The 14,787-nt window shown below is 38.1% G+C and overlaps 1 protein-coding gene across 9 annotated transcripts in view; it reads left to right on the forward strand.

The window, feature by feature from the left end:
• LDB3 (LIM domain binding 3) overlaps nt 1-14,787 on the forward strand; it is a 115,642-nt gene that overhangs the window by 47,230 nt on the left and 53,625 nt on the right. For 6 of the 9 annotated variants that reach the window (XM_041405068.1, XM_041405067.1, XM_041405069.1 and 3 more), the window contains exons 4-5: nt 3,620-3,695; nt 10,173-10,579. In XM_041405068.1, coding sequence (XP_041261002.1) covers nt 3,620-3,695; nt 10,173-10,579 — 483 coding nt within the window. The remainder of the gene's footprint in view (nt 1-3,619; nt 3,696-10,172; nt 10,580-14,787) is intronic. The other 3 variants (XM_041405072.1, XM_041405075.1, XM_041405076.1) reach the window with 1 other exon arrangement.

Here is a 14,787-nt window from a genome sequence, read left to right on the forward strand (position 1 = left end):
GACACTGACTGGTGAAGATATGAAATAGAAAAAAGCCCCATGAAGATTAAAAGGAGCTATTATCTCTATGATCATGTCTCTCTTTTCAAGTACAATATTGTGCTCCCCTGAGGATGCAATTTAAACTGATAGTGCATCACAGAACTCCTTTGCAGCCTTTTGCAAGTTGACTTAGGCAGCAGTTGCACTCCTCAGTGCAGTTGACTTATAATAAACCTTTGTGGTGAGTACAAAAATACCAGGATTGAAGTCAAGTGCTCTTCAATTAAAGATCTATTTAGGTGGGAACAAGTAGAAATTCTGTCAGTCATTTGAGCAGTGCTATCAAAATTGAACTGCTTTGCAAAACTATGTCCATCTTGGTTTTGAACTTCATTAAAAAACAGAACCAGTACTGAGGGAGAGAAGAAGTGTATCTGTGGAAATGAGAAGAGTTGAAAAAAATACCAGAATTATGTATTTGGTCATCATTAGAACTGTTCTAGGTTTTCCTTTTGAAATGAGGTTTTTGTTCCCATCTTTACCCTGGAAAATGTAGAAGAAAATGTCTGAAAGTTGAAATCAAATTAGATGCCTGAGAAAAAGAATCTTGATGAGAAATTTCAATATCAAATCTAAAATTATCACAATCATCAGTGATATTTGGTCTTTCACCCTTCTCATAGCCCTACTGACCAGGTACACCCTCAAGTGTTTGGAATAGAATTATTTTGCAATTGGTGGATTAAAGTGTATACTTCAACACATACGTTCACTACAGCACCATCATCACTTGAAAAAGCAAACTTCTGTTGCTTCAGGATTTGATCCATCTAGCAAGAGAGAGAGGAAAAAAAAAGAATGTTCTGAACTCGCAGATGTTTTTCCTGGAGGAGTAATGACTCTTATGTAAATAATCACTTTATTCTGCAAGTGCATACAATTTCATTCCACAAATTGATTTCACCTCTTCTGCCCTTTTCTCTGGTGCAAGCCTCTGCTAGATCTAGCAAGCCTCATTATTCTCTTTTTAAATATCAAAGCTATAAACATCCAAGTCAGAGCTGTGTAGGAACATCGTTTTCAAGAAACATCTTGAAATCTCCAAGATGGTGTCAAATACAAATCTTGGCTAACACTGTGAATGACAGATGTATTTTATCACTAATGTGGAAGAAATTCAGCTTTTTAGCATCATCTTCTGTAGGCAGGTAATGAGAGAGGAAAAACTGAACATACTATAAACATCAGAAGTGATGGAATAGTCTGGTAAATAAATTCTTTTGCTGCAATACAACTGTTTTCCAGTTAAACATCAAACATGCGATGTGTGGTTGTTTGCTCAACCTCTGTACACGGCAAACCACATTTACAGTGCTGAGCAACTCTGGCACTAAAATTCATCATCAGTGAACAGAGCAGGGGGGCACTTGCCCAGGCCCACCAATGTCACCTCACAGAAATAACTGGGTGTACTCAGAAATTACAATAATGGAAAGAGGAGAAGAATCATCCCCTAAATCTTTGTGTGTTCATAAACTGTCACTGTCAGTTTTCAGCTACCCTGTGTTATGAGCTACAGTTGGGTTTTTTTCTCTTTTTTGCTGTCTTTCATGATACATGTGCATGTCTCATAAATATGATTTATTGTTTCTCTTTTTAAGCAAAAATGGTTGGAGGAAGAGTATGGCATTAATTCCTTAGGGAAGATAATTTGCCGGAGGAAAGTTTGTTTTAGGCAGTTAGTGAGTAGCTCTTATTCTTAGAACTTGAAGGTATCTATTTCTCAGATAATTATATCTTGGTAGTATATTGTGATGTATTTCAGCTGTGAGTATGAATTACAATTTTCTAACCTGTTGTTTCAGGAGTACTTTGTCAGTGAATTTCACAGGTTAATTACACATTGTTCAACAAAATTCCAGTTTTCATTGTTTCCTCAGACTGCATTCATTTTCATAGTGCCTGCTTGTAAGGTAGGCGTCTATTACATCAGATTTGTTTTCAGCTCTCAAAGTAGCAAAATTTGTATACCTTCTAAGTGGAAATCTTCCAGTTCCTGTAAGGATTACTCCTTTCTTCTAGGTGGTCTTTTTTTGTATGTTCACTACTGCTTATGGAAAAAATGTTAAGTGTGGCAGCTAAAGTTAAACCCAGAGCTCAGTGTGAAACTGGCTATTAATGCAGGATTTGCCACTGGGGATGAGCCCTGTTCCTGTTGAGCTCAGCTTTCCCTCTCTGATGGATGCCCTGGTAAGTATTTCAGAGGAAACTGCAGCACAGCCCTCAGTAAAGACATAATGAACCTAACACAGGAGGTCTTTTGAGCTGTGCTGTGAAAAATGAGAGTCTGTATATTTACTTATTATACCCAGTCTAAAGCAGCTCTTGGGGTTTTTTCTTGTTAAGTATAACTGTTTGATCCTTTCTGATACCCTGCTCTTCTCAATGTCTCAGTGATGTCTTGTAACAATGAGTTTCACCTCAGGTTAATCAAGTTCTCTAGAAAAAGATGTTTTCCTTTATCAATTTTATATGTGTTGTCTTTTCAATTTCATTCAATGTCCACAGGAGTAGTTTTATTTCCCTTTTTCTACCATTCATTATTTTCTAAGCCTCTGCAATGTCTTCCCTTCTTCATCTCCTGTCTAAAGCAAACAATTCCAAATGTCTTAGCTGCTTCTACTTGATTTGTAAGCTTTTAAGTATTTTTATTTCATTTTTGTACCTGTCCTAATTTTGAAGTGTACTTTTTAAAGATTAGAATTTGAGGCATAAGCCTGATCTGTAGGTTGGAAATGGGATATTACTTGTATAATTCTGAATCTTTTGACTATTTGTTTTTCATTTCCTTTTTTCTGGTGATCCCATACTGGAACGATTTCAGGGGAGCTTTCACCACTAGGTAGATTCTCAAAACACCTCCCACAACTACATCTTCACTTACCTGGGCATAGCAGGAGTGCTTCAGATGACATGTGCCACTGTGCTTTCTTTGTTATTCCAATGAAAGGACAAACTGTTTTCAGAGCATTGTAGTGGGGCTTTTTAAATGGTCAAGGACATATATTTGTCAAATACAGGTGAAAGACAGGCACCTGGAGTGGCTAATGCAGTAGTGTTCTGCTCATTGTGAAACTCAGTTGTCTGAAGTGAAGCCCATGTTTCTTCCTGAAGAGAGGTTTAAGTAATTGCAGTTGTAGTTGTACAGTTTGTTATTAAATAATAATCCTTTGAGTTATCTTGAGGTGCCTCAGCACCAAAGTTTAGCCTCTGCATTTTAAAGCACCTTTAAGTCTCTTCTTCCAGAGTGCTGCCCAAACTTGAATTTATCTAGTTGTGGCTGACTTTCATCTATGAAAATGCAGTTTGGCACAAGTATTAGAAAACAGATGGATTCCCAAGTCAGAGGTTGCTTCCATAAGGGTGGATTTTCATCATTCAGAGAATCTTTCTCAAACTTTTTCTCTCATTTAATACCTTTGTAAATGAGGATGTAGGACAGAAAAAGTCTAGACTGCACTTAACTTTCATTCCTGATGTAGCAGCTTTTTGTCTTGAAATTAGATGTGAAAAATAGTAGTGCAGATTGCACATCTCTTTTGTTTTCTCTTTTTTTTTTTTTTTTTTAAATCCCCAGATCTAAACGTCCAGTGCCAGTTTCAACCACAGCTCCCAGAATTGACTCTCCCAGGGCTGTAATTCCCCATCAGAAGGTAAGTGACAATTTCTCCTCAGCCAGAATGAATACTGTTTCTATCTGCTGTGGTGAAGGTAAATATCTATTACAGGAAATAGCTTCTGCCTGCCCCAAATAATTAAAGGTTGAATGAATGCACAGACAGCAAAACTGCTGCAAGGCAATGTATTAGTGGTCTGTATTTTGCTAATTTCTGATTAGCAGGACCAAAGCATCCAGCTATCCTCTGATGTGATTTGGTCTAACCAATTCTGAGCAACTGTTTTCATCTTAGCTACAAGAAGCCACTAAAGCTTCTCAAAAATCTACATTTGCTTTCATAGATTATTGGGGAGAAACATTAGACTGTACCTCAATCTATCCAAATCCTGGCTGCAATAAAACTGATTGGGAAAGAGGACATGAGGACATTTGAAAGCTTGCATCATATAGTGTTCTTATCATAGAATTCAGAAGACCTGAGAATAAAAAATAAAGAAGATAAGTCAATTTAATGAATAACAGCAAGTGGCAGAGGAAATGAATGGCTTGGTTTCCATTGTCAAAACACATCATCTTTCATAAAATAAATGTTCATTTTAGAATAAACACTGACTGTACCTGGCAACTCATCTTCTGCATCTTTGGAGACACTGAGGAGCAGGGGTACCTGAAAGATGGTGTGTATATATCCCTAGGCTCAGGCTCTGGGCAGAGCATTTGTATTGCTGATGCATTTGATTAGATAAATGGACAGGAGCTAAAGTTTCCATTGCTGCAACTTATTCCTGCTGTCTGTGCCAGTTTCATTCCCAGCATGCATATAAATAAAAAACACTGATGATCAAAATACATGGGGAATTAGATGATTTTCTGCTGGGTTTGACAGTTCCAACATCCATAGATCAATTTTAAGTAATTTTTATAAACACTGTGCTTTCCAAATTCAGAGCACAGATGGTAACATCATCCCTGAGACTGCTGCAAATAGGTTCAAAATAGCAGAAGAGAATGCACCTGGGGGGAGTAATTTGATTCAATTTTATTTTGTGAAATTTTAAATTAATCTGACTGGCCGTTTATTAGTTGAGGCAGAAATTGTTTTTTCAGACTGGATGTTGTAAACTTTTTTGGCAAGTAAAGATGAAACTAAGAATTTATCTTGCTCAGAGTTGTTTCTGTTTATATCATGATTTTATAGAAGTTATTTTGGAGGAACTTACTGGAATAGTCACCAAACAGTACTGTGAAATTTCTAGGAAAAAAACGATGAATCATTCTTTTGGTTAAATTGATGTTTGACTGCACCAGCAAATTAATAGGGACAGAAAGGGGAAGGAGTTCTCATTTTCCCTGAAGACCCACCCAGAATGCTGTCAGTGTTCAAGGCAGTGAGTAGATGTGTCTCATCAGAGTTATTCACCCACACCAGGTTGACTCCTGCCTTTTGGGGCTCTATATCACCTGCACAGGTGAAATTAAAATTTTGAAATGAAAATTTTGTCCCCTTCCTCCACAGGCACATAAAGCTCTTATATATTGGACTTTCATTACTCTTTCTAGGGGCATTTTAGGTGCATTTCTTCCTTGCCAAGTGCCAGTTTTAAAATTGCTGCCATAGGTTTTCAAAGCTGTTTACCACAAAAAATACTTTCTTCCCTTAACTATCTACTGTGTAGAAAGTTAACTTTACACACGGCAGGGTTTTCTTGAAGATTCTAAAAGACCCCTTGGCATGAAAGCTATAAAGACACTTTAAATTTCCTAGTCTAACCCTTCAGAGAGAGATGAGGATCAAAAGACTCAACCCATTTTCAGAAGCTTGCTGTCTCATGTTGGAGAATTCTGTGCAAGGTGCTCAGGAAAGGTTTGTAGGAGCTGCTGGAGGCAGCCTTTTCTGAGCCGGCTACACGCAGTACCAGCAGCTGGAAAACAGAATTAGTGGAACTTTCTAGAGAAAAAGGGTGGCTTCCAGGGGGAGTATGGTGGGAAACAGGTTATCTTGCAGTATTCAAGAAGATCTTAGGTGTAGGGTCTTTCACCCAGGGGAAGAGGTAACATCAGAGTGCTGGACCCCTTGCAGGTCAAGAGGAGTGACACTTGTCTACATTAATACTAAGTTTTAAGTGAAGAAGAATTCTTCTCTGAGGGGTTGTTTGGAAGGAAAAAAGGCATTGAGTTCTCAGAGAAGTCTAAAAATCCAGAATAAAGATATTTTACTGGTAAAGGCAGTGTAATGCTGATTTGGCAGTAAGGTGTGTTACAGTAAATACACATGAAAACCAAGGTTTCTTTGCTTGCCCCTTTATTATTTCTAGTAACAAGTGTCACTGTAGAAATGAAGAATTCTGTGACACACAGGCAGAAGTCACCTCCACACCTCTGCTTGACAGTGTTTAGACTGATGGTTTACATGAAATGAATTTGATGGTATTTTTTAAAAATCAGCAAAAGACTGCATTACAAGACAGTCGTGACAGTGTCATCCTCATACATCAAGAGAAGCTTTCCTCACCCTTCTCTGGTTAAGGTTAAGGTGTGGCAATGTTAGCTAAACAATCTGCATGTGCAACTTCAGTGTCTAGTTAAAACCATAAATCCTCTTGTACATTATTGCTGATCTGATTGCAGCTTCCACTAATTTTCAAGAATGCACTTCTTCTTTCACAATTTTTTTTTTGTTTTATGGAAACAAGCATACTTTTTTGACAAAGATTCTTTCACAAAGCTGATCAATATTATAGATTATACGGGTTCTGCAACCATAAGTATATAGGGCTATTATTGGAAATAAGGTTTGATTGCATTTCAGTTTCACTATATCTGACATAAATCTCAAACTAGAAACAATTTTCATTTAGTTTAGTCAAATATTTTTGATTGAGTGAAGTCTTTTGCACAGGTGGGAAGAAAGGGCATAGTTAATGTTGAAAGAATTCAAGTAAGAGTAAGCTTGAGTCCAAGGATTTAAGCTAAGCCATCAATCAGTCAATGAGTTCCTGCAGCTCTTCAGAGAGGACACAACACAAATGAAGACTCAGCTCAGTGCAGTTCAAAACATTCAAGCTGGCATTTTAGGGCTAAGCATGGCTTTAACATTTGTTCATTTGCATGAAGGTATTGACAGCCTTGTTAATTCTAATAGTATGGCTATGTGTCGTGCTTTCTGTGAAACACTACTGACAACACTTTTATTCTGGAGTCCCAGTGAGCATCTTGTCATACTTATGATTTTTTTCCTCCAGATTTGGGAGCCTCTGTGTCTAAGAAAAAATAGATGGAGATGACTGAATTTTAAGTAGAGTATAGGGTGGAGGAGTTGGCTCAGCCAAAAGCAGTTTGATCATGTCTGAGCAGAGTCATTCAGTGCCATGGTGCCTCTATCTCCTTTATCCTCTAAAAAATGTGAAGCAACAATTGCTTCTTGAGCATGTTGGGTGGTCAAATTCACTGGTATACTGTTAAAATTGTTCTCACAGAAGTGCAAGAGGTGGGTAATGGCTGTAGGATCACAGCAATAGATAAAGAATGATTTGTCAAAGGGAGAGGGCCTGCAAAACCTGGTGTTTATCTCCCAATCTAAATTTATTTTTCACTTCTCTGATGCATAAAAAGGAACATTTGCCTTTCATAGAAACTGGTTTTTTATAAACAAATAATAATAATAATAATACTTCAGAATAGAAATTGAGCTGATTGTTAGCTTCCTTCTATTTTAAAAGGTTTGAGACTCTTCTACATTTATCAGTTTGAAGCTCATTCCCTGAGTTACGCAGTTTTCCTCCCGCAGTAAGGGATTGCTGCACGATCCCTCATCTTTCTGAAGGGAAGCCCATTGCTCAGTGTCAGAGCCTCCTCTCCTGGTCGACTGGAGGGGTAGCATCAGACTCCCGGAGCTAGAAATGTCAGCGTGCTTTTCCAGCCACTGAAACAGAATGGGATGAGAGATGGGGAACAGGGGAACGTTTGTAATTCTTGGCTGCATTTCATGTGATGCAATGCTGAAAGCTCAGTGCTGCTGCTCAGTATTAGACATTTGCCCTTCACAGACAGAAATGGATTCCAAAATTCTTCATTGATCTGATTTTGACACTGAACTGGAGACAAAAAATAATTCTACAATATTTGCCGAGGAATAGACTGAATCAGAGATTTTTTTGTTGGTCACAAAAGGGAAGAGCTAAATATGCTGGTGGTGGGGCAGTAATTATTTATAAGTACAGCCGCTCCCTTAGACACTTCCTGTTTCATCCATTTTTTCCCCCACAAGACAGGAAAAACAACTACCCTAAAACTATCCAAAATATGAACTCAAGATGGCGATTGCTAAGCTGGCACTGCTAGGTTCTTAAGAATTCCAATGCTGATCTGCCAGTATGCTGGTACTCCAGCTAGGGATCATTTGAGGAGCAAAACCACAACTCCATTTGTGCCAAAAGGGAGCAAAATATTCAGCCATCTTTTTTTAGGGCTGTCCTATGATTTTCCCTTTGCCTATTGTTACTGTCCAGTAACACCAAGACTATGAAAATGCATTAGAGCTAAGGAAATATGTGGCATTTCTCTCATTAGCAGTTGAAACTGATACTTTACAATCAGCTTTTCTTGCATATCCTTTTGTTTTGGGGTGAAGGGAGAAACCCACCATTAAGTAAAAGCCAGAGTTTTCAGGGTAACAAATGAATATAACTCCAGCATATCCTTTTCCTTCTCTGTTACATCTGTGTTTATTTTTTATTTAATAATTGTTTTGTCCCTCTGGCATGTAAAAATTATTTGCCCAAGTGATTACTTGATTTTTGAACGTGACCTTGTGCATTTGTGCCTCTTTTTGAACACTTTTTTAGAGAGAAGCCCTGTTTTCTGTTTATTTAATTATTTCCGGAAGCTTTCAATAGGCCACTGGAAGGGATTGTTGTTTGCTGTTTTCAGTGTCAGGGTATAATAACCAAAGTATGTATTGCAAATGTATTTATGTAAAAAGGCATGGTCTGAAAATGCTTTTAGGATTATCTGTTTCTACAGCCTCAAGCAGATATTAATGCCAGCTAAAATCTCTTCCTGTTTATCACTAAGAAAAATTTTCTTAGTTAATTTTATCTGCCTTACATTTTTGATTCAACATGTGTTTAATGTTATGATTACTTATATCCTTAGACTTTTAGGGTTTTTTTCCAATAAATTTTAATTAATCAAGGCATATTATCTTGATATTTTTTTCAAATGTGTGCTCCCTAAATTTATACATGCAATATAGAAAAATCCAAAAGGGCAATAAAAATATTTTTCTCCTGAACCATAGTGTTCAAATTAGTAAATTACATTAATGATAACCAATACTAGCAAAAGCATGGAATTAGAGGCCAAATTATTCTCAGACCTGTATTTCATGGAAGGGGAAGATGAGTGCAAGGTGTTAAAGATGACGATTGCATTGCCAGTGAATGAGGCAAAATCTCACTGCAGGCCACCACCTGCTCTCGAACTGGCTATCATTGAGGCCAGATTGTGAGCTCCATTCCTGCTTCAGGCTGATGTCCCCTGCCTGTCCCTGTCCCTTGAGCTGGATTCAGCAAGTAGCCAGCATTACTGGGCCTCTTAACTGTGAGCATTTTTCTTTTTTGATATCTTCTCTTATTTTGATTTCACTAAGGTGCATTTATAATGAATCATTTATGAAACTCAAGTGTTGGACTGTGTTTTTCCAGGATGAGTTTTTGGTAGACTGTTTTGAATCTGAATACCAGCACAGGCTTCTATGGGTATAGATATTGTAGGAGAGATTCCTTTGGGTAAGGCAATACCCGCTGCTGTCCCAGTTAGGAATATTATGTGGGACAGGACTGTATGATCACACACATACCTACATACTCAAGCACACACTCCCTCAATTGGAAATTAAGCAGGAATGATCAGCATAGGAGCAGCCTCTTGATGGAGCAGTACCTGTTCTTGAGTCCTGTTGGTGTCTCTGCTAACCCTGCTGCATGGCCTGATCAGCATGAACCAGAGCCCAGGAAAGCAGTGCATCATTTCCATAACCTCAAGTGCACTCATAGAAAACAGAACGGTGTGGTCTAGAATCCTTTTGTGTTTATAATAATGGCATTGACTTCTATGGTTGTACATGATCTAAAATTATTCTTACCTCAAGACTTTTTTTAAGATTTCTTAATTATCCTAGAAATTAATGGACAGTATTGCCTTAATATAAAATTATTGCTGTGAGGTTGACTAGTAGCAAATGCTCTCTTAATGTTAAGCTTTATTTGTTGATTTCAACTAAAACCTAGTAAAAGAATGCCTGAGTTGGTTTTGCTTTCCTTATTTTGAAACAATGCATTTCTTTGTTGAAAATCTTCCCTGAAAGTTTGAATGCTTTGGCCCCAATCTATTTATTGCTAGTTTATGACTATGTTTACAGCATTAATTGCAAATATGTTATTTTTGCATGTGTTCTATGATTGCTCTTTTCTTTTTTTTCTTTTCTTGGCCTGCATGTTTGCTACTACAGGAACCTGCTTGGGAAATGAATGGCAACAGAACAACCTTCAGCCCTCTAACTAACACGGCGACGGGGCCTATGGGTAGTGTTTTAGCAACCAATGGAACCTTTTCAGGCTACCTCAACCAGCAAGAGATCAGCCTTTCAAATAGCTCTTCCTACCTAAAGACTACCACAGTTAGATCTTCCATGTCCTCTCAGTCTGTGACTCCTGACATTTCACCTGCCAAGAGCTCGTTAGGTTCCAAAGCAAGCCCAGCTTTGGCTGGTGGCAGTAGCCCTGCTCACCAGCTGAGCCCTGCAAGGCAGTATAACAACCCCATTGGCCTTTACTCGGCAGAGACCCTGAGGGAAATGGCTGAGATGCATAAATTGAGTCTCAACCGAAGGGCTTCGGAAGGTGGACTTCCTAGAGGGTAGGTAACATGGTAACATCTTTAATAATTGCAATAAGTAATGAACTTGCTGAGCAGTGAATGTAATGGTGCTTACTCTATTGTGCATTTGTCTAGCAGTCATTATTAAAGTCTGGATCAATAATTAAGTTTTCCAGTAGCCCCCAAAACATACCCACATTGCCATTACAGAACAATGGTTGTTGGTATGTGGCGTGCAGCATGGATTGGCAATAGTCAGCAGAGCATGAGGGGGAACACTAGGACTGAAGTAACTGTAATCATCTCAGGGTTGTGCCATTCAGCAGTTCTAGCTAATGCATGGAATCTCAGAGAACCAAGTATTGCTGTCAGACATCAGAGCAGCTGCTATAAACCACACCAGATCTTTGGTACTGTGCTAGAGAGAAATTGCTTTGTCCAGCAAATCCGACATACCCAGCTACTGGAGTGTCCTGCTGTAATTCCTGCCTTAATGTGTTGGCTTTCCTATGCAGAATGAGTCAGAACTGCAATATTTTGCATCCTCTTGCATCTTGCGTCTATTATCTTTAATGTTAACTTTGCCATAACAAGGAATGATCTCCAGATACTGCCCAGATAGTTTGAGCCCATGCTGTCAAGGTTTTCCATATTCCTATATTTTAAGTCAACTATTTTATTAGTAGGTTGTGAAGTGAGGAGCTTGGACTGCTGTACGTGAGAAAAAGCAGGAAGAAACAGGTTTTCCTAATTTTTTTGCCTCCATGTATAAATCATCAAACAAATCTAATTTTTTAGTTTATTTGTGGTTTGGGTTTTTATTTTAAATGAAGATAAATTTCTTGTTAGGAATATGGGGAAAAGTGTTTTTTGACACTAGGGACTTGGCTACATAAGGAAAACCAGAAAATTCTGACAATCTTCTCAAGGTCTGATAGCAACTGTATATCTTCAAGTACTTTATATCCATTTGCAGCATCTCTTTGCAAAAATAAAACCAAGAGGTTTTAAGTTGTAGAAAAGTAGGGATATTTCATCCTATTAAAAGAGCATATACACCTGTTCTAAATGATTCAAGCAATTTTATGTGATTCACTGCCACTCTCTTGAGCACTCAACATTAACAATCCTAATTAACTTATCTAAGAAAATTCTATCCTCCCTCCTTATACTTGATAATTAAGTAACGCAATTACCTTTAAAAAAATAATTTCAGTTAGTTACCAAGATCAGCAAAATCAACCTCAGAATACTTGTCTCTTAATTTACAGTTTCCTGAAGAATACCAATTCTTGTCTTATTTCAATATACAGAGTTTCCTGGGTGGATATCTTGTTGTCTTTTCCTCCACTATGTTTATAATCCTCCTTAATACCTGCAAGGGTGATGGTGGAGGGGCTGAATTTTGGATGGCTCAGCATTGTGACTGTTTGTTATTAGAATTACAACACAACTGTATCCATCACTCACCAAAGTCAGTGTGAGCCTTTCTATTTAGTTGGAATAAAATTTTAGGGAACTGCTATCTGCCTTTACCATCTGGAACACTGATGAACAAACAAACAAACAAAAAAAAACTTTTCCTGCTGTGCAGGAACATTCTGAAAAGATGAAAGAGCCCAGAAGCACTAAATAAATGTATCTTGTCTGGTAACTTCTCTGAGATTTAGAGAACTGTACATCTCTGTTGACATGCAGAGAAAATTCAGAGCTCAATAGTGCTGTCATTCCCACTCCCACTTGACTGTTATCCATGAAGTAAGAAGTATCTTGCCTCCTGCTCTGTGGAGAAAAACATGGAACCCGTAACTATCTTGGGACTTGGTGGCATCCATGATAATCTCAGTCTCACAGTGCATATATGGTAATAAGGAAGCACTGTGAGCACTGAAAAATTAGCTCTGGTCTTTACTGGGAACATTCTTTCCATATAATACAACATGGTTGTGATACTGTGGTGCTCCAAAACTGAACTCATTGTGCTTTCACAAACATGCATTTAGCTGTATGGTAAAAGCTGTGAGAAAGTTCAAGCATGAGGAGTGATATTAAGGTATGTTTCAGTTCTGTGCCCTTTTCACCAGATGACTTAAACTTAATTGTGTGAATTGCTGTTACAGGTTTAGCTAAACCCTTTGGAAAATCCTATCAAGAAGCTGAAATTAATTTTGGGATTTCTTCCTTGATCTGTGAAGAATAACAAAGCATCTGTTTGTCTGATACACTTTATATTAAAGCTTTATCACTCTGACCCAAGGTGAAAAATAAGATAGCCTGTTAGGAGTGTGGAACGTGATGTGCTGAAAGCTCTGGAGTGTATGAATAAATATGAACAGTGAGTCATAGTTTGTAACATGCATCTTTTTCATTCCAGTGTAAGTTATTTTTCACACTGTAGGTCAAGGGCAGTAAATACCTGTCCCACAAGTACGTGCCAGGTGGCTTGGGTTACTGGCCTCTTACTGAGTGACCTCTGTGAGCAGCAGGTTGGGTGTTCCAGACATGTCCCATGTATAGAGGCAAGCTAAAATTATTGTGGCTTTGAACTGGGAGGAATTTTCTCATCATATCCTAAATATAAGGAGAAGCAAAGCATTACTGTTTTTGAAGGAAACTATAGCAGCCTCTTCACATCTCAAAAATCTTTACTGAGATGTGACTAGTGACCTGCTCTTAGTGTGTGCACATGATGTTTCTTTTATTTGGACATACTTTTATATTCCTTTAATAAGGTTGTATTTTAAGGGTTTGGTAGTTCTGCCTTGAAAATGTTATTTTATAGGTATGGTAGATGTGTGGATGAGTCAGAAAATGATACCATTACACTTGGTTTCATTGTAAATGAGTGCCCAGCTGTTTCACATGCACCTAAAATGGATGTAGGATCACTGACGTGTTTACAGGCTGCAGCTTGTTCCTAATATATCTCTAGCAGTTCCTGTAAGAACATTTGGCTTAATCTAGGGTTTATAAAGCTAGAAGAATATTTCCAAATCTTAGAGTCTGACCAGTAGCTGCAGAGGGTGATCTGTGGTTGCTTTACCATGGAAATACCGAAGTGCAAACCTTTACTGCAGCTTTGGCTCATTAGAGTCCTCTTGATTGTGAAAAGTGCTGTTCGATGAGCCAAGGCAAAAGGATCATAGGTAGGAAAAAGCACTAATATCAAAGGTTCTGCAAGGAAAAAGCAGGAGGGGCCAAATCCACTTGGAATGTCACTCTTTAACAGTGTAGCTTTGATGTCCAGTATTTTGTATCAGTCCCAGACACAGAAATGTCACAGCAGCGAGTTGGAATCCTCAGTGCCCAGTTCTGTCAACAGCATTCCATACAGTCAAGTAAAAAGAAAAGTTTATTAACGGACGGCGGATCTCTTCCTCTTTATTTTGCACAAAATAGGATTAATTACTCTTCAACCAAGAAAAGAGCAGAATGTGGGTATTCTGAGCTTCAGGGGAAAAAAAGTTAAAATAAATATCACAGCCCATTACTGCTATTTGTGCAACCACCAGAAAGAGTTATTGGGAAGAGCACTGTAGTCCAGACTGAGCACACTCTGTTCTGCACTCCCAGCTTTATGCAAGCACCATCACTGGTTTATACAAAGATGCAGGAATGGAGTGTGAACATAGCTTTTCCATACTGTATGGAACCAGTTGGAATAAAATATACTGATATGGATAGTCCTAAAGAACATATAGCAAGTGTGGCTTGCTTTATTTCATGTGGAATAAATTAGGAATGACTATTCCAAAGTTAATTGGCTTGCACACCTCTTGGCATAATGTAGGTGCAGTCATAGCTAGGCAAATGCTTTGTTATATACAAAGGCATTTTCCTTAGTTTTAGCTTTAAAACATTTGCCAATATATTATTTGGATCTTCTCCAGCATGTAAAATACTTAAAAATCAGTCTTGCAAAACCAATTCTGAGGGTGGCCTGAGAACAGACTTTATCTCTGAATATTCAGTATCTAAGAGAAAAATATAGTCTCTACCACTCATTTTCCATTTTCAGTTGAGAATATTCTCTGAAAATCCTCCTTTTTTCCCTCTGCTCCCTCCTCCCTTCACTTTGGTAGTAGTACTTTTAAGGATCCACAGCAATAAGATTGTGTTCAACAGTCAGCCAAAATGCCACGGTACCCTACTAAGTCCTGGTGGATCAACTATAATCCCTGCATTTTTTCCTTTGTTAATCATGTTGGTGTTTTTAGGCATACATTTACTTTTTATTCTTATTTTTA

This window comes from Onychostruthus taczanowskii, unplaced genomic scaffold (genome assembly GCF_017590055.1).
Source record: "Onychostruthus taczanowskii isolate IOZ18803 unplaced genomic scaffold, ASM1759005v1 scaffold22, whole genome shotgun sequence".
NCBI lineage: Eukaryota > Metazoa > Chordata > Aves > Passeriformes > Passeridae > Onychostruthus > Onychostruthus taczanowskii.